At 36.2% G+C, this 20,031-nt stretch overlaps 2 protein-coding genes across 9 annotated transcripts; one reads left to right on the top strand and one right to left on the bottom strand.

The window, feature by feature from the left end:
- Positions 1 to 768: 768 nt before the first annotated feature.
- On the bottom strand, positions 769 to 6,016 carry LOC113327788. 7 transcript variants are annotated; one of them, XR_003349214.1, is made up of 12 exons: positions 5,853 to 6,016; positions 5,398 to 5,570; positions 5,244 to 5,307; positions 4,935 to 4,985; positions 4,277 to 4,351; positions 3,517 to 3,695; positions 3,121 to 3,324; positions 2,980 to 3,040; positions 2,670 to 2,710; positions 1,967 to 2,029; positions 1,194 to 1,339; positions 769 to 1,071 (listed from the first exon to the last, which is right to left on the bottom strand). XR_003349214.1 is itself a non-coding variant. In XM_026574917.1 (12 exons), the coding sequence occupies exons 1-12, from the start codon at positions 5,946 to 5,948 to the stop codon at positions 961 to 963; spliced, it is 1,260 nt and encodes a 419-aa protein (XP_026430702.1). In that variant the 5' UTR covers positions 5,949 to 6,016; the 3' UTR covers positions 769 to 960. The 7 variants fall into 7 exon arrangements, 5 of the variants coding, with proteins under 5 accessions (XP_026430702.1, XP_026430704.1, XP_026430700.1 ...); XM_026574917.1 differs by having other exon boundaries at positions 769 to 1,099; positions 2,670 to 2,720; positions 3,517 to 3,653; XM_026574919.1 differs by having other exon boundaries at positions 2,670 to 2,720.
- Positions 6,017 to 14,827: 8,811 nt separating this feature from the next.
- On the top strand, positions 14,828 to 18,707 carry LOC113328287 (probable alanine aminotransferase, mitochondrial). Of its 2 annotated transcripts, none has more exons than XM_026575405.1 (11): positions 14,828 to 15,145; positions 15,350 to 15,435; positions 15,740 to 16,017; positions 16,160 to 16,249; positions 16,570 to 16,669; positions 16,794 to 16,868; positions 17,064 to 17,236; positions 17,403 to 17,496; positions 17,890 to 17,964; positions 18,054 to 18,257; positions 18,386 to 18,707. In XM_026575405.1, the coding sequence occupies exons 4-11, from the start codon at positions 16,170 to 16,172 to the stop codon at positions 18,500 to 18,502; spliced, it is 918 nt and encodes a 305-aa protein (XP_026431190.1). In that variant the 5' UTR covers positions 14,828 to 15,145; positions 15,350 to 15,435; positions 15,740 to 16,017; positions 16,160 to 16,169; the 3' UTR covers positions 18,503 to 18,707. The 2 variants fall into 2 exon arrangements, with proteins under 2 accessions (XP_026431190.1, XP_026431191.1); XM_026575406.1 differs by having other exon boundaries at positions 16,797 to 16,868.
- The last annotated feature ends 1,324 nt before the right edge of the window (positions 18,708 to 20,031 follow it).

Consider the following 20,031-nt stretch of genomic DNA (forward strand, 5'->3'; position numbering starts at 1 on the left):
CCTAGCATAACAAAATTCTACCCAACGAGAAATACCTGGACAATGAAGCCGAACCTCTTTGATAAGAGAAGACCTGCTCACCATGTTGAAGGCATTTGAAAAATCAATAAGTAACATTGACATATTATCCGAGTGACCTTTCAACTACAGCAAACTGTTGACAGAATGAAGTATACTCTCTCCCCCCACCGGCACTCAAACACCAAACTGATGATCACCCAAGTAGGATTGCATATCCTTACCAACTGAGAAGGCAGCCACCTTAGAGACCAAACGGCGCCAAATAGTACCAACTGCTATTGGCCTGAGACCACCCCCGGGAAATAATACCAACTGCTATTGGAAATAATAATATTTTTTGAACTTTTTATTGGTTTAAATTTAATAACTTTACAAAAAGAAAAAAATTGGTGGGGCTAGAATCAACCAGAAGCTAGAATTAACGTGGAGCTCCGGTGAATGAGAACGTTTTAAAAAACTCTGTTATTATATAGAGAATTTTCTCTAGGAATATTTCTTGGCAATGCAGTTATGTACCCAAAGAAAAAAATAAGGTAGCGGACATATTAGCTAAGTTTGCTAGAGTTTCTTTAATTAGTGGTGTTTGGTTAACAACTATCCTTGAAAGTATTTTTTGTCAAATTCAGGAGGATGCTAAGTTTGTAATCAGTTAATCTTAATTAATACATCTCCTTGCTTCAAAAAAAAAAAAAAAAATCAACAGAAGTAGAAGACTAAGAATAACCATAATGACAGGTGAATGAAAAATTCAAGCAACGTATCCCATACCGAAATCATTCATAATTTCTGATGAAGTTGAAGATGATCCAAATTGTTAAGATTTATGAATTTTTATGAAAATTCAAAACTATCCCTATGCAATTAGTAACAGATTCTCTAGAAGTTATCATCCTAATGGTTCAAGAAAACTATTCCTAGCTTCATTTGCGAACAATTGCTTCAAGCCTGTTTGGCAGTTTGATCTTCTGCATCAGCATTTGGTGCATTATGTTCAACTGAACAAACTTTGTCCCCTCCTAAAATTCCAAAACCCATAGCTTGCGCCAACTTCTGCGTAATCTCGGAATCATTCAAGTACCTCAAATCATTTGAATTTTCAAGCCAAGTTAAAAAGGAACATCTAATAGAACTGAATGCAAAGTTATCAAAAACACAAAAAGGTAGGTTAATACCTCATCATTACAGTTGGACCACCAGTCTCAATATCTTCTAGAATAGTTTTCAGATGTGGATCTTTCTTGACGGAAGTCATTAGTTCTTCCAGATCTTCTTGGGAGATAGATGTAGATGTTCTTGATTCATAAGATTCATCCCCAACCTGCACACAATTTGATCCGGTAATTATCAGTTGAACACCTAACACTCTTAAGAGTAAATAAAAAAACAAGACAACGATTATGTAAACCATATTGTTCAGGGATAACTTCGGTATTCATTAGAAAGTACTCAATGTTGGAGTTGAACTAGTACCTGGCATCCTATATGAATCAATTTCACCAAATTCCATAAATGTTAAGAGTTCAGTTCTACCTTGTAGTTTCTATCAATTAAATATTAATTCATTATATATATTCCAAGACTAACTGGGTATTACAAAGATAGCAGTAAGTGCCTTGATAACCAGAGCTATTTTACAGGTCTACCAAGAAAATGTTTATGTTGAGGACAAGAGTTCCCACTTATTCAAGAAGGTTGCTAGGTCAGTGGGATATGGCGAGAATGACATATCATTCGTATCCTTCCAGTCAGTTTCTAAAGGTATGTGTCGTCTCATGTTGTAAAATAAAATAATCTAAGTTTTAGAACTGAAAACTCTTGTTCACATGCCAGCTTATCACGGTGAGTGTGGAAAGAAAGATGGTTATATGTTGGTTACTGGTTTAACAAGTTCAAGTGATACAAACTACTTTAGAGCTGAATTTCTGAGCATAAATAAAACAGCTACCTCATCTGCGGGGAGAACCAAATTTTCCTTCTTGCAGAATTCGGCAACTGTCTGCTGGTTTTCCTGCACAATAACCTACAATCATGAACAAGATTGTAGTATAACTCTTCAAGAAACTTGTAACAAACGTCAACAAATGTGTAAGGCAGAATAAGCTGCTGTTACACCAGGACCAGTTGGATTGCCAGGATTTATTACTACCAAGTGACGCCTTTTGATTTGACAAATTTACCCCTGATAGAGATGAGTGCCTAGGAATTATCAAACTGGAAACAAGAGGGAGACATTATGCGCATCCATGTGATCGCAATCTCGATGTTTCTCCAAAAAATACGGTAGAAGGGAAGATAGCATATAATGAACACTTAAAAGATCCAGAGGGTAAAGCTACTATGGTAGTGGCAACACTTTTGGCAACTTTGGCCGCTAGAAGAACAGCTTTACAATTTTAACTGTTTGTGATAATCTAGAGGGTTAAGCTACTATTTACTTTTAGCAAATTTAGGCGCGAGTAGGATCAAAACAGACGATTCATTATATACATGATATCCCGTCTTACTACTGCAAATAAAGTAAAGATGGCCACCTATAAAACACTAGCAAGCTTTAAACAAGTTTGTGATAATATCTCAGAATTAAGCAAGTAATGCTCATATGAAAATCATTTGCACAGCTCCCTCTAAAATAAAAGATATGTAATTACCTCATTAGAAGGATGAGATCCTGGGTTTTCTTTTGATTCCTCTTGTAAGCGCTCCAATGAAGAAGCATAAGTAATTAGATTCAGTAAGATCATGTATTCAGTTAGTTACTAATGCATCTTCAAGTTCATGTGGCTAAAACCTCATTGTTTTTGGGTTTGTTTTCCGGGAAGGAGCAGCTTATAAGGATTACAGTCTGGGGTGGGTGCACTAAGTGTTAGCAAAATGTTATCAGCTACTTATTGTATAACCTAGCTAATTCTCCATAACAATTTCAGACAACCATGAAGCAAAATGTTAAAAAAAGTCAACCTGGAGTTTCTCTTTGTCTTCACTGTAAGCGATTTTCTCTGGAGGAATTTTTACAGTTGAGCTGCATTTAACGGAGGAAAAATTAGATATAAAACCACTTAAAATTGCATAAACAAAACAACTTAGATCTACTCGACTTACAAGTCTCTATAACCAGGGCCTCGTTGAAATACTTGAGCAACTTCATTGACATTTGGTACCGTCTGACCCATTTTTTCAACATTTGCTGCCGTCTGACCCTTTGCTTCCAACTTTTTTCTCTCCATTTTGTTCTTCCAATTTTCTTTTGCATGTTTGTTTCTTTGTATTTTTGCATTCGTACTTAGCCTCATACTGCGCGAACCACTAAAACAGGAGAATCAACATAATTAGGACCTCACTGCTGGCTCGCAAAAAACATTCAATAATTCAGCTCGATACAACTGTAAACCAAAATAATAATCTACTCAAAATAAAAACATCTGATTGTTGTGATTATACAAAATTATAAGTTACCAAAGACACTAAAATGTAGACAAAACTAGTATAACTTAATACCTCATCATTACAGTTGGACCATCAGTCTCGATATATTCTATAATAGGTCTCAAATATGGATCTTTCTTGACGGAAGTCATCAGTTCTTCCAGATCTTCTTGGGAGATATATGTAGATGTTCTTGATTCACGCCCAACCTGCACAGAATTTGATCCGGTAATTATGCGTTCCTTGAACACCTAGGAGTAAATATACAAATAAGACAATGATTATGTAAAACATCTTGTTCGGGGATCATTTCTGTATTCATTAGAAAGCTTTTAACGTTGGAGTTGACCTAGCACCTGGAATCCTCTATGAATCAGAGTTGACTAAATTCTCTAAATGCTACGAATTCAGCTCTACCATGTAATTTCTATCAATCTAAATACTAATTCATTATAAATTCCAAGACCAACTGGATATGGCAAAAATAGCAGCTAGTAAGTGGCTTTCTAATCTGAACTATTTACAGGTCTACCAAGATAATGTTTATGTTGAGAACAAGAGTTTCTCATTCAAGAAGGTTGCTAGGTCAATGGGATACGACGACAAGGGCATCCCATTAACATTTTTCCAGACAGTTTCTTAAGGTATGTGGTCTCTCAAGTAATTGGAAGAGAAAATACAATAGTCTTAAGTTTTAGAAAATGAAAACTCTTGTTTACATGCCAGGTTATCACGGTGAGTGTGAAAACAAAGGTGGTTATATGTTGGTTACAGGTTTTAACAAGTATAAGTGATACAGACTACTTTAGAACAGCATAAATAAAACAGTTACCTCATCTGCGGGAAGAACCAAATTTTCGTTCTGGCTGAATTCAGCAATTGTCGTCTGATTTTCCTCCACAATAACCTACAACCATGAACAAGAACGAAACATCAATCTTCAATAAACTCGTAACAAACGTCGACAAATGTGTAAGGCTGACCAAGCTAATTGTATGGAAAACAATTGAGTACTGCTGTACATGACCAGTTGGATTGACTGGATTTATCACTACTAAGGATTGAAGAGTGATGCCTTTTGATTTGGCATCTTCGAACTGTTTTTCTTTACTTCAGAAACATCCAGTTCCCAACCATATCTTACATGAGATAAGCATAAAAATAACCTAGCCTAGTTCAATAAAGATGGATACAGTGAGAAAACAATGGAAAAAAACACCTTCAGATTTTCTCCTAAGTGAAGTCCCTGATTAATTTACCCCTGATAGAGATGAGTGCCTAGTAATAATCAAGTTGGACCCAAGAGTGAGGCATTATATGCATCCATGTGATCACAATCTCGATGTTTCTCCGAAGAATAGGGGTAGAAGAGAAATTAGCCTATAATGAACACCTACAAGATCTGGAGGGTAGAGTTACTATGGTAAGCAAGTAATGCCCATATGAAAATCAATTGCACAGCTTTCTCTAAAATAAAAGATGATGATTACCTCGTTAAAAGGATAAGATCCTGGGATTTCTTTTGATTCCTCTTGTAACCGCTGCAATGAAGAAGCATAAGTAATTAGATTCAGTAAGATCATGCATTCAGCTAGAGCTACTTATCATAAGAATCTTCAAGTTCCTGTAGCTAAAACCTCACTGCTTTTGGGTTTGTTTTCCGGGATGGAGCAGCTTATAAGGACTAGAGTGTTGGGTGTGTGCATTAAGTGTTAGGAAAATGTTATCAGCTACTTATTACATAACCTAGATAACTGAAGTTTCAAACACCAATCAATCAAAATGTGAAAGAATTCAACCTTGAGTTTCTCTTCCTCTTCCCTACTGTATTCAACTTTCTCTCGACGAATTTTTACTGCGGAGCTGCGTAGAAATGAGGAAAAATTAGATAAACCACTTAAAATTGCATACTTTCCCAAAAATGTAACAACAAGTTAGATCTTCTTGACTTACAAGTCTACATCAAATTCGCGAGCACCTTCATCAATATTTGGTACCATGAGACCCATTTCTTCAACGTTTGATGTGGTCTGACCCTTTGCTTCTAACTTTCTCCTCTCCACTTTATTCTTCCAATTCTGTCTTGAATGTTTGTTTCTTCGCTTAGCGTCATATTCTGCAAACCACTAAAACAGAAGAAACCACACAATTAGGAATTTAGAATTGAACTGCTGGCTTGCAAAAAACATTCAATAATTCAGCTCCACACAATGAAACAATGCCCTAGAACTAGCAAAGCCCCATAAAAACCTAATTTCTGATGAATCTAGTCCAAACCCAGATTAGGAAAACTGATCAAATCATGAGAAACTGGAACTTAAAAATTAACAATCAAGAACAACACCCATTTTGGGGGGGAATGTAATTTGGAGAATTAGAAATTGGAAAGAGTAAGTGAGTGTTCAAACCTGAGAATGAATGATGATAATATGGATACGCTGAGCTCCCTTTCCTCCTTTCTCTTCTTCCTCTGTATTCTTCTCTAACTCTCTGTGGGGGATCATTTTGTATTGCAATTTTGAAATCGAATTGAATTTGGGTTTTTTAGCCTGAAAAGGCAAAACCCCGCCATATTAAGAATCAATTTCCCGGTTTTTCTTTTTCATCTTATCCTCTTGTGATTCTTATTGTGTGGTTGTCAAATCAAGCAGCTCAAGGTGGTTCTATGTTCGAGTCGCACCAGAATCATAATATTTTGTGTGTTTTATTATATTGGTATGCCAGTGGAGTGCTAGTGCCATGGATAATGCCTTTGTTGGTATATAGGGTTGATATTCACTAACAAAGAAGTTTAATAGTAAAAGCATATCTTCACCAAGGCGACATACCAAATTTATAGAACTCTATTGTTTGGGCATAGAAAGTTAAAGTTTTTTTTTGGGGGCTTTCTAGGGTCACCACGTATCAATTGGGATACCCCTCATCATATATTTATATAAAGACTAATATGATCCCATATGATTTTAGATAATAAACTTGATTAACATTATTAATCATGATTAGTAAATCAATTAAGACTAATTCATCTCTTTAAATTAGATGAAATCAAAACAAACAAAAATCAAAGGGAAGAGAAGAAGAGGAAAAAAAAAATTGGGGATTTTTTTTGGAAATGAGTGATTTAAGCAAGACTTTTGATGAAGACTTTTGATAAATAAACAATAAACAAGTAAGTTACAGCCGTATGTCTAGCTCTTTCTGCGCCCATCACAATCTCTCCATTTTTGATTTTACGGTCAGAATCCTCAAACTGCTCCCTCAGACGAACAAGGTTAATCTTCCTTGACATATTAACTGTTTCACGACGTTCACCCGATTGTTTAAATTCCCTTTTAGCTCTGGGCGCGACTTCATAACCTAACTCAAACTCTTCTTCCGCTTGTTCTTTGCTCCATCCAAGACAGTGTTTAGCCAAGACATAAAGCTCATCATAAGGTAGAGAATTGTTGAAACCCTCATACACAACCTTTCCTTCCAAAGCAAGACCGGTTGATTTCCTTTGCATCATCCGGAGTCATAGTCATCTCGCCGAATGGGAGTAGGAAAGTCATGGTTTCGGGCCAGAATCTTTCTCAAAAATTATAAACCGTCACAACATCATACGACTTCTGCAGCGCCTCGATTCCAGACCATAACCTCGAAGCTTTTACCAAAGCTACCACATCTGGATGCTCACCCTCCAACGGCCAAAACTTTGGTTGTTGGTGCTTTAGTTTATGGAACACTTTATTGGGAAACTACAAGTAATATAAAATTGTGGTTATTACAATTAAATGTCCATAATAAAATGAAAATAACATATATTAAGTTTGATATATTACCTTTGTTGCACAGACTCTAATAACCCATGATGACTGGTAACCAATCAAGACGAAACGATCTCTTGCGCACCCCAAGGTTTCCCATTCTTCTTGAGAGGTAAAAACATCATAGCATCAATGATTTCTCTTTCACATTCCTTTGGTGGATACTTATTCTTTCCATCCTTTTTGTCTTCCTGAACCACTGATGTACCTTTACCAAGAGCAGCACCACTAGAAGTGCCAACTTCAGTAACAACTCCACCTTCGTTACCTCCAGCAACTACACCTTCATTTCCTCCAGCAACTTCACTTTCATTACCTCCAACAACTACACCTTCATTTCCTCCAGCAACTTCCACTTTCATTACCTCCAGCAACTCCACCTTCATTTCCTCCAGAAACAACTCCACCTTCATTTCCTCCAGTTAGAGCAAGTACACCTTCACTTACTCCACCAACTCCAAGTTCACTTGTATTCCTTGCGTTTGCACCCAATGATAATCTGTGACGAGGTTGCGGAGTGGGCTCACTAGGACGTGTTACTTCAATTGATCTTTTCTTCTTCTTTTGTTTTCTGTTCAAAGACAAACAAGACCAAAATGCAAAATAAGATATTTTACAACGTCTGGGGAACCTTGACAAAACCTAGTCGGCAGAACTAAAACGGCTAGGAAATATGCATAGTTCCAGACGTAAGCGAAATTACAGATGGGATATTTATCAACCGACCAAGACGTAAATAAAAAACGTCTAGGAAAAATGGAAAGTCCCAGCCGCAAAAAAAAGAAAAGAACGGATAATATTTTGATTTATTGACCAAGACGTAAAAACAATAACGACTGGGAATTTCTTTTTTAGCATTGCTTACTCCTAATACGGATAGGAAAACCTAGCCGTCATATCAAATCAGCTAGGTAACTAACTAATACAGTTTGGGAAAATCAATTACGGACAGAAAAACCAAGACGTAACTACTATCGCTGAAACAGAATTCGAACACAGGGAAATATACGGTTAGGAAAGTCCCAACCGTAAATAACTTTTTGCGGATGGGATTTATCAATCTCGTACGCATCGACTACATTACGGCTGAGAGTTCTAAAACATCCCAACCGTAACAAACATAAACGGCTGTGAGTTCTTAGATCTCCCAACCGTGATACATATACACGGATGGGAAACCAATAGATCCCAACCGTCAGACATACTTACGGCTAGGAATTCAAGAACTCCCAGCCGTAATCGCTTTCTGAAACTGTTTTTTTCAGACCTAAGATTCTCGAAACCAACTGAAAAATCGATAAAACGCTTAAATAAAGAGTGGGTATTTCAATTCATACCTTATTGCTGTCATCTCAGGAGTCTGGGAGGCTGGTGCATCTCCTTCATTCAATTCCTCTTCATCTTCATTTTCTACTCCATTTGTTGAAGTAGGTTTCTCTGCTTCAAGAGGAGCTTGATTCGACGAAGAATGACCTAATTTTTCCTTTGCTTTCATGCTTTTATACAATAAGTTTAATCGACGACGATTTTTTTTTGAATCGACGATTAATCGTTGATAAACGAAGAAGAATGGAAGAAGAAGAAAAAAAAAGAAGAAGAAGAGAGGCAGAGAATAAGAGGGGGAAGTGAATGAATAGGGGGCAGTTTTTTTTCCTTCAGCCTTAATGATTTTACAGTTTTTTTTCATTAAATGATTTTTCAGTTTTTTTTAATTAGATTAACTAGTTAATGGAAGGGTACAAGTGTCATAAATGAAAATGATTGAGGTGCTTTTGAACTTTGACATAAATCTGATCTCTCCCTATAACACTTTTTTTTTCTTCGAAAAATTAGAATTTAGATTGATAAAAGGGTACATTAATTAAATGCCCCTAGTTTTGACAACCAACAAATACACCCTTATACAATAATAAATATACCCCTATTATTTAGAAACCTTATCCACTAAAAAATTGATTACCTTAATACCCTCACTTATAATTATTATTCATTTACAAACCTTATTCATTAACAAATTTCTTTCTCTATTACTTCATAGCCGCTACCACCACCCCACCACCGCCGCCGCCGCCACCACTCCACCACCATCGTTGCCGCCACCACCACTCCACCATCACCACCATTTACTAACTACAATCACCACTAATATTCTACCACCACCACCACTGTCGATGCTATCACCATTGTTGTAGCCACCGCCTCCACCACCACCACTGCTGCCGTCGCCGTTGCCGCCTCCACCACCACCACTGCCGAAAATTGGTGTCAATAACTAAAGTTGATCCAAAAAATTAAAAGTTCAAAAAAAAACTTTACTAATTCTAGTTTTTTTTTGTATCAACAATCGAAGTTGATCCCAGTGAATGAAGTCAACAACCAAATTTGATAAAAATAACGAAAAAACGTTTCAGCTCAGTTGTGTCAACAATGAAAGTTGATCCCAATAAATGGGATCAACAACCAAAGTTGACACAATAATTGAAAAAAATATTCCAACTTTTTTGTGTCAACAATGGAAGTTAAGGCCAGTGATGGAGTCAACAACCAAAGTTGACACAATAACTGAAAATATTTTCATCCAGTTGTGTCAACAATGGAAGTTGATCTCAATAAATGGAATCAACAACAAAGTTTGACAAAAAAATGACATATATGAATGAGTGAATTCGGCGTAAGTCGAACACGCATCATCTGACGTGGAGTCAGCCATGCTACCATTACACCACAAATTCAACATTTGAATAACTTCACAACTAAAAAATTCAACAACACCACCACTGCCATCAGTCGAACAAAAATACACAAACACAAACAGCCAAGAAATTAAGTTAATTTTTTTAACAAACATGACTATATAAGGAAATGCTATCAACAATAAGAGTCGGCAGTTTATCCTATATAAAATGCTATCTACAACAGGAGTTGATCTCATAAATGGGATCAACAACAGAATTTGATCCATAAAAAATGGTGTCAACAATAGTAGTTGATCCCATAAATGGGATCAACAATAACAGTTGATCCCATAAAAACTGAAATTTAAAGATCTTTCGAACATGGAAGTCCCATAGAAACTGAAGCCAAAATGAAACCGTGTACATATGTTCTTGGAAAACTAAGTAAATTCAAGAATAAGATGCTACTTTGTCATTAAAAGTTGATATACCATACTAGATGTCTGTAAGAACCGGATATGCATTTTCATATCGATCAACTCGTACATACTGCTCACACCAGCAAAAATGAGTGTCTTGTACTACAGCCACTAACAACCATCCAACCAGTACCTATACAAATCATCAAGTATATGTATAAAAAGAACATTAGACTTCCACCTGAGGAAAAAAACGCATCATAACAACCTCTGAAATATGAATACTATTTGTATATTAGTAATTAAGTACCGTACATCATAGCTAATTTTTTAACCAGTATGGTTTAGTGTTATAATTAGCTGATGCAGAAGCTTGAAAATACTCACGGAAGTCATATGCAGTAGAACAAGATACTTGTCAAAAGTTTTAGTCACTATGAACATCTATCTGTGCATGCTTAATCATTACTTCGGTTCCTTCTTTCACATTCATCTCTAATACTCCCCCTGTTTCTGAAAGACCGTCCTCTATTCCGTTTTGGTCTGTTTCAAAATTGTGTCCAGCTTCTGTTTATAGTCATATTTTTCCAATAAACTCTCTAATATACCCTTAATGTTTTATATTCATAAATTCTTTCTTAAGGACCCAATCTAAAATATTAATGAGATTTGTATAATTAAGGAAAAAAATATATCCTTCATTCCTTTTAGCTTTCTTTTTTTATTTTCTATTTACAATCACATAACAATTTTTGGTAGTTTTATTACTAACATTTTTATCCAAATAAATTAAGTAAGTAACTAAGGGTATGCATGTAAACTACTACGATCTCCTTAATATTTTGACAAAATCAAAGCGGACTGTCTTTTGGAAACGGAGGGAGTAGTAGATTTTCATCCAAACATCCAACAGATTTTGAAATTTAAACACCCCATGACAGTTCACGACCAGACCCAAAATTAAATTTGGAAATTAAAGTTTGAGAGACGGAGTGCTTACCTCAGTGCATGGTTGAATCAAGTTTAAAAACACCATAATAATGTTAGTCACTTCTCAGATCGAGCAATCAAAATCGACGACGTTCTATTAAGCAATCAAACTCTTAATAAAACTAACAACCGTGTTCAACGTATCCAACAAAAATCAAAATAATAACTAGTTACCGCACCACCACCATCCAGTAGCTCAAACCCATAACCCTAGCTTTATCAATTCAACCACCGTCACCACCACCACCACCAGAAACTAATACAGACAAATAGAACGCATAATTGAAACCTTAATCTCTCTCAAACTCCAAAATCTGAATTAAATATTCATTTTCAATAAACGGAGAGAAAGTTGTTTGCCGGAGAAGAAGACGATGGTAGTGACGGAGTATTTTTGAATCTGAAATATCAAAAAATATGATCATATCGGAGAAGATGGTGCTGGTATTGGGGGTAGTGGTGGCGATGGATATGGTAGTGATGGTGGTGGTAGCAGAAGTGGTAGAAAGAAAAAGAGAAATCCGAGAGAAGAAGAAAGAAACAAATAAAATAAATGTGGCGAGGGTGAATCTGGTATTAATAATTCCTTCCAGAACCGGAGGGGTATTATTATAGGTGTCAAGGCTATTTGTGAAGGTCAGTCAAGAGTAGGGGTAATTATATAATTTCCACTTGATAAAAACCCGAAACACCTGAATCGGTTACAAGAGTCACCGTGATAGAAATGTTCAAACATCTTCAAACTAATAATAACAACAACACATATATCACCAAACTGAAAATTACAATCCAGATTCCAAAGAAGAGTCTTGTCCATTCCAAGTGAACGATTCATCAGTATCATAACTAAGTTAAATGGCCCGGTTTGGATCACTAATCTTTCCAAACCTATTAACAAATCTTCAAAATACAGAGATGCTGGGATCCACAAAGGACCCAACCACTTCTCAAGGTTTGTTTCTTCATCATTATAGTAACATAGGTAGCAGGGGTTAAATGATCTGATTTGGATTGCTAATCTTTGCAAACTCAGTAACAAATCTGCAAAATACAGAGATATTAAGATCCACAAAGGACCCAACCATTTCTCAAGGTTTGTTTCTTCAATACTAGAGTAAAAAATGTAACAAGGATCATCAAGATCCGTTTTTTCTCGCCTGAATCGGCCGGTATCTTCGTCGGTATCGGTGTCTTGTAGCTCTGTTTTGGTGTCTTTGTTGTTGTTGTTGTTGTGTCTTGATTGCTGTTGATGCTTCTGGTGTCTTTGAAGAAGTTGCTGCTACTGTCTTTGTTCTACTGGATTGAACCCTCCCATTAGTGATGATGAACTTCATCAAAAACAAAAACCCAGTTGAGAAATCTATCCAGAAAGAAGGTAAAACAATTAAACCGATCTAGAAAAGAGAGAAGAAAAAGGATCTTCGAGTTTAATGAAGAAAACCTTAGATCAAGAAAAAAAATCAGAATTAAAATAAAACCTACAAAGATCTTACAAAAAAAAAAACAAATAAATTAAGTAAGTAACTAAGGGTATGCATGTAAACTACTACGATCTCCTTAATATTTTGACAAAATCAAAGCGGACTGTCTTTTGGAAACGGAGGGAGTAGTAGATTTTCATCCAAACATCCAACAGATTTTGAAATTTAAACACCCCATGACAGTTTACAACTTATTAATCAAAATTAGTCCTCATATACCTTGTTATTTCACCCGTATCATTGTCCATTCTTCCAACTGCAATCTACATTCAAAAATCCAAAACATATGGATAAAAAAGAATTAATTTGAGCAGTTGTTGAGAATAAATCCAATTAGGATTTTGAAACTTAAAAAACATCAATTCCAATCTCACGACCAGACCCAAAATTAAAATTGGAAATTAAAGTTTGAGAGACGGAGTGCTTACCTCAGTGCATGGTTGAATCAAGTTTAAAAACACCATAATAATGTTAGTCACTTCTCAGATCGAGCAATCAAAATCGACGACGTTCTATTAAGCAATCAAACTCTTAATAAAACTAACAACCGTGTTCAACGTATCCAACAAAAATCAAAATAATAACTAGTTACCGCACCACCACCATCCAGTAGCTCAAACCCATAACCCTAGCTTTATCAATTCAACCACCGTCACCACCACCACCACCAGAAACTAATACAGACAAATAGAACGCATAATTGAAACCTTAATCTCTCTCAAACTCCAAAATCTGAATTAAATATCCATTTTCAATAAACGGAGAGAAAGTTGTTTGCCGGAGAAGAAGACGATGGTAGTGACGGAGTATTTTTGAATCTGAAATATCAAAAAATATGATCATATCGGAGAAGATGGTGCTGGTATTGGGGGTAGTGGTGGCGATGGATATGGTAGTGATGGTGGTGGTAGCAGAAGTGGTAGAAAGAAAAAGAGAAATCCGAGAGAAGAAGAAAGAAACAAATAAAATAAATGTGGCGAGGGTGAATCTGGTATTAATAATTCCTTCCAGAACCGGAGGGGTATTATTATAGGTGTCAAGGCTATTTGTGAAGGTCAGTCAAGAGTAGGGGTAATTATATAATTTCCACTTGATAAAAACCCGAAACACCTGAATCGGTTACAAGAGTCACTGTGATAGAAATGTTCAAACATCTTCAAACTAATAATAACAACAACACATATATCACCAAACTGAAAATTACAATCCAGATTCCAAAGAAGAGTCTTGTCCATTCCAAGTGAACGATTCATCAGTATCATAACTAAGTTAAATGGCCCGGTTTGGATCACTAATCTTTCCAAACCTATTAACAAATCTTCAAAATACAGAGATGCTGGGATCCACAAAGGACCCAACCACTTCTCAAGGTTTGTTTCTTCATCATTATAGTAACATAGGTAGCAGGGGTTAAATGATCTGATTTGGATTGCTAATCTTTGCAAACTCAGTAACAAATCTGCAAAATACAGAGATATTAAGATCCACAAAGGACCCAACCATTTCTCAAGGTTTGTTTCTTCAATACTAGAGTAAAAAATGTAACAAGGATCATCAAGATCCGTTTTTTCTCGCCTGAATCGGCCGGTATCTTCGTCGGTATCGGTGTCTTGTAGCTCTGTTTTGGTGTCTTTGTTGTTGTTGTTGTTGTTGTTGTGTCTTGATTGCTGTTGATGCTTCTGGTGTCTTTGAAGAAGTTGCTGCTACTGTCTTTGTTCTACTGGATTGAACCCTCCCATTAGTGATGATGAACTTCATCAAAAACAAAAACCCAGTTGAGAAATCTATCCAGAAAGAAGGTAAAACAATTAAACCGATCTAGAAAAGAGAGAAGAAAAAGGATCTTCGAGTTTAATGAAGAAAACCTTAGATCAAGAAAAAAAATCAGAATTAAAATAAAACCTACAAAGATCTTACAAAAAAAAAACAAAACCTATAAGCCCCAATAAAGTCCCACCTCCTTAAAAGCCCCAATAATAGAGTTCTAAATTTGGCTAACGCTTGGCAAAAGCTATTTCCACCCAAAGTTTGGGAATGGCAAAAAAAGACCCACTCGTTGTTGCTTCTATCTTTGAACCAAAAAATTTAAAAGAAGCAAAACAAAATCCATTCATTTCACTTCCTCCAAGTGGATTCGCAAGGTTATAGTTGCACGGTTTATTCTCTTCATTGAAACTAAACTACAATTTTGTAATTAAATTTCCACCACTTCATTAGACAGAGGTTTCTGGAAGGTTTAAAATAAAGTAATACCTATACCTGCCTTCGAGGTGTTCGACAAAATTGCCAAGAGAGTTTTTCCTCCTCTTTCTTACTTCATTGCTGTGAAAGTAAGTCGAATTTCAAATTACAAATGACACATTCAATTGACATTTGGGTTAATTTTGAAATGTATTTAGCTAAGGTTTGCTTAGTTAGTATTTGAAATATGCTTTTGATTATAGAGTTGTTGATGTGAGGAAATTAAACTTATGGGGGGAGGGAGATGTTTGGTTTTTGTGTTCACTTACCAATTATATGCTGTGTTGTTTCAGAGAGTAGTGGACAGAAAGGGTACTCATTCAAATTCTGTGCTTGGTCTTCGTTGGAACGAGAAGCTCAAGTAAATTTCGAAATTTGGGTAGGTGGTATTTTCTGTTTCGTTAACCTTTGGTGTTGTTAATGTACATATTTGTTGCGAATGGGTGCCTAATTAACATTATGGGCAGCAAATGTTTTCTCTATGTTCTCAAGTAAAGTTGAAAAGTGTTGAACATATTTATGCACATAATTAACCTTTTTGAAAACTACATGAAGAAGGTCATCTCTCTCACTGCATTTTCTTTTGTTACACTTAGATTATTGATGGATCCATTTCAAATGATTGATTTCTCCATTTTACCACACTTTGATTATTGAATTTTTTATTTTTCCTATGCATGCAGGATAGGATATCCATGGATGTCGGATGAGAATTTGAAAAGTTCAAACATTTTGAAGTCTATTTAATAAAATAAATGGACAATCTATAAAAATCGCCGAAAAAGATTAGTTATTTTTATTTTGTTGCATTTTTGTTTCTTGGTCGGCCCCCACTGCTGTAGCAGTAATCTAGTTTCTAAGATAGATTAGAAACATTAGAGCAGAGAAAACTAGTGCAGTTTTGTTTGAGGGTTTTAAAGAGTCAGCTGATCGGAGGAGTATTCTCTTCAATTCATATCAGGTTTGTTCGACTACTCTCTCATCAAATTTGATTTCCCCCAATTTTTGTTATTAAAAACCCTAACTGTAAATTTTGATCTTTGTATGAAACTCTACTTGATTCTTCTCTCAAGAACTTAATTTTTTGTTTTTGTTTACTGTAGAGAGATAGATATGACAAATAGCGGGAATTATAAGATAAACAAGAAGAAGAGGGCAAAATCACTGAAAGAGAAGGCGAAATTAGTAATGGGGTATGTATATTTGGATTTTGCAGTTTATGTATCATCATCATAGCATATAATATTTGGACATCAGTTAGTTGTTGTTGCAGACATACAGGTCCAGCGGCTCAAGTTTTTGTATCCCTTTTCAGCAGTAGAAATGAAGTATGTTAATTAGTATCATTGACATGAATTTACATGCTTAAGCTGAACAGAATCGAAACTTAATTCATCGAGCCAGTATGAAATTACACTAAAGATAGGCAAAGAGAGACGACTGAAGTTTTCTGAATATTTTGTGACAATCTGTTAATAAAAGTTCTTTTCGATTTTGTTTTTCGCGATTAAAGTTCGCATCCACATAGGAGGTGTGAAGATTATCAATCTTTTGAACATGATGACCGTCGTCAGAGATCAAGGTCTCCTCAAGTTTGCAGCCACGGTCTTGTGGTATGATAGAACACATACATGGTTATTACTGTTGGTATTTACACTAAATTGCATACTGATTGGTATTCCGTTTTTCACTTGTAGAAGATTGCATACTGATTGGTATTCCGTTTTTCACTTGTAGAAGACTCCAACTTCTACAATTGTGGTGAAGGGGTTGCCAAAAGAGACGACTGAGGATAATATTCATCAGATCCTAGTAACATCTATAAACTTAACTTGAGTTTTCTTTTCATATTTGCACTTAACTCATTTGTGTATTTTGTATTCTGCTTTTCTTTTTTTTTACCTATACTCAGATAGGGGTAATTTTTTTGTTTTTGTTTTTTCTCCCAAGGTAAAAGTTTTTTGGTTTGATTGTTTACCTTTAAATTTGAATTGACTTTGTTTGTAGGCAGAATGGAGGCCCCTTCGTAATGTTCGAATCATGATGAAAAAGAATTCTAGTGTTTGCCGTGGAATTGCATTTATTGATTTTCCGTCTGTGGTAGCGGCTCAAAAGATGATGGATGAAATTGGAGATTGTGGCCTTGATGTTAATGGGCTAAAACTGTCTTTTGAGTACAGGTATATGTTTTGAAGAAAAGGTCTTAATTTCTGAATTGGTTTTAAAGAATCTCAACCTGTACAAGTCACAACAGCTTTAGAATATGTGGTATTGTTCACAGACTAGGTATTTGCATCGTTGATTCCCGAATGATCTAAGAAAGTCTGCGTTATATATTGTTCACAGACTAGGTAAAATATCTGAATTAGCTAGTGAAGATCCGATTGTAAAAGCTGGTGCACCAGATTCTCGGGACCCTGCAGAATTGCGTATGCTAAAGGTCAGTTTGAGTTTCTTATGCTTCTTTGAATTCATGAAAGTTGAGACACTGATTCAGAACATTTTGCATGAATTGTTTTCGATTGAATTTCATAAGCTGATGAGACAGAATTAAGGGGATGATTTATCATGACACATGAGACAAATCCAATCTAGAAAATTGAGTTCAAACAAAAGTGTAACTAGGAGGGAAGAATAGAAAATGTAAAACAGTTTTAGAATCATTATCATCTGCCTGAGTTCCAAATCATTCTAGTACAGGCCGCAGCAAATACCTTGCTCTTTCCTAAGATGTTATCCCTGAATAAGATGTTATAGATACTCATTGCCTTTTTTATTTATTTCCTCATAGGTGTTCAAAGGAACACAAAATTAACGGATCAATTATGTGCAGGTTGGGGATGAACCATATGAATCTTATTCAGTAGAGAACAATTGTGTTTTATTTTCCCTTGTAAGGAGTGCCAAGGTTGGTTAAACAAATGACTCATATGTTCTTAATATTGAAAGTCAGTCGTACGTTTATGTATTTACTTATGCTCTTAAATGAATTCATAGGCACTTGAAGACACCTTCAATAGCTTAGAAGGCGTAACGTGCGAAAAAGCTGACGAAGGATTGTATTTGTTCCCTCGTATCCAATTTCCTCAAAAAGCAGTCAAAGCTGCTGATGCTGCAAAGATTGCCCCGGATGCGTTTTATGCTAAGCGCCTCGTACAAGCTACTGGTATTGTTGTATTACCTGGATCGGACTTTGGGCAGGTGAGACTATTCATTCACTCGTCTTATTTATTTTGTTGCTCATAGCAACTTTGCACATATACTTGGTTTCTCAATTGGGCATATACCATATATCTGAACACGTCAGTTGATTCTTTTCTATGTAATAGGTTCCTGGCATATGGTGTATTGGATTGCCAATTCTACTTCAAAAGATGGAGATCCCGGAAATCATAACGGGCTTGACAGACTACCACCAAGCCTTCATGGCTGAGTTCCATGATTGAGGACTAAAATAATAGATATCACGGTCTTTAGAAAATGAAACCCATCTTTTTTTTTTAAAGAAGCTACCCATGGCGTTGGCACACTGGGAGCAATTTTATTAAAATTAATAAAAAGAAAGGAGGGGGACTAGGCCTTACCTCCAACAAGAGAAGAAGAAAACAAGAAAAAGAAAGCTAACTACATATTTTTAAAGCGATACAACGGTAAGACAGATCTATCTATAAGGAGTGCACGTCTAATAAACTCTGGGGGATCAGTCCACCAATTAGAAATCATCTGAGCACCATGCTTAGCCAATAGATCCGTCATTGAGTTGCCTTCACGGTACATGTGAGTGCACATGAACTGAATTGTAGAAGCAAATTTCAAGCAATTGCTCCAATGAGTATGCAGAGACCAAGGCACCAAACTAGGATTGGCAATGGCTTGTAACACAAAAGTTGAGTCACATTCCAGCCATAGACTTTGAATTCCTCTTGATAGGGCTAACCGAAGAGCTTAAATGGCGCCCCAGAGTTCCGCAACAATAGAATTGGCAACACCCAGATTTTGAGCTAAGCAACCTCTAGTCAAACTATGTGAGTCTCGAAATACCACACCGCAGCCTGAAGGTCCCGGATTGCCAATGGAACAACCATCAATATTAGCCTTAATCCAACCAGGAGGTGGTGGTTGCCACTTGACCATAATAGCTCTCGGCATCTTTGGAGGATTTGGCTGAACATGTAAAGAATCCAGAATGGGTTTATTCTGTAGAATTGTAAAAAGAAAACCCACCACTATAGTTTCCAGATTCCGCAAATCGGATTACAACATGGTCTGCAGGAACGATGCAATGGTCGAACCTAATCTTATTACGGCAGAACCAGATGAGCCAAATGCAGCTGATCACCGCAACCCAAAGGAGATTCTTTGTTTGAGAGCAACCAGTAAACACCCTGACAGAGGCAAATAACGAGGTAATGGAGACGCAGTCCAGCTGATGATTAAAAACCTGCATTATCCAATTCCAAAGATGATTAGTAAAACTGCAGCTAAAGAACAAGTGATTTTGAGTTTCATTGCAATTGGGAGAAGGACATAAATTACAACAGTTTGATGTATCCCTCCCCTGAACCTTAGTGTTGTCATCGTAGCAATTCTGCTATGAAGAAGCTTCCAAGCAGTGCAGGCACGCCTAGGGGGAATTTTAACATTCCATAAATCCCTGAAGTTAGAAGTTTCAGAAGATCTCGGTCTATGATAATCATATGCATCCTTCATTGTAATATCTCCTGTTTTACTAACAGTCCATACTCGTTTATCAACATTGTGTGGCGCAAAAGGAGTCTCCATTATCATCTGTTGTATATTACCCTCAAGCTCAGGCATATATGGAGGGAAGCACCATTTTCCTTCATCAATAAAATCTGCGACAGAGTTATGCAAGTTAGCATTGTCCAAATCCAAATAATCTGCAATGGAAGAGTCCATATTAATGCACCAAACATCGTTCCAAAAATCGATTTTGCTACCATCTCCAACTAGC

This window comes from Papaver somniferum, unplaced genomic scaffold (genome assembly GCF_003573695.1).
Source record: "Papaver somniferum cultivar HN1 unplaced genomic scaffold, ASM357369v1 unplaced-scaffold_107, whole genome shotgun sequence".
Taxonomy (NCBI): Eukaryota; Viridiplantae; Streptophyta; class Magnoliopsida; order Ranunculales; family Papaveraceae; genus Papaver; species Papaver somniferum.

What these genes read in the sequence shown, in the direction of transcription:
- LOC113327788 (XM_026574915.1), bottom strand. Translation starts at nt 5,948, where the DNA reads ATGATCCCCCACAGAGAGTTAGAGAAGAATACAGAGGAAGAAGAGAAA. An exon ending in GATCTTATCCTTTTAACGAG is followed by an intron (nt 4,352 to 4,934) that starts GTAATCATCATC and finishes TCATGGTTGTAG; the next exon opens with GTTATTGTGGAGGAAAATCA. An exon ending in GGCCCTGGTTATAGAGACTT is followed by an intron (nt 3,041 to 3,120) that starts GTAAGTCGAGTA and finishes CGTTAAATGCAG; the next exon opens with CTCAACTGTAAAAATTCCTC.
- LOC113328287 (XM_026575405.1), top strand. Translation starts at nt 16,170, where the DNA reads ATGACAAATAGCGGGAATTATAAGATAAACAAGAAGAAGAGGGCAAAA. An exon ending in TTTGCAGCCACGGTCTTGTG is followed by an intron (nt 16,670 to 16,793) that starts GTATGATAGAAC and finishes TTTCACTTGTAG; the next exon opens with AAGACTCCAACTTCTACAAT. An exon ending in CCCTTGTAAGGAGTGCCAAG is followed by an intron (nt 17,965 to 18,053) that starts GTTGGTTAAACA and finishes ATGAATTCATAG; the next exon opens with GCACTTGAAGACACCTTCAA.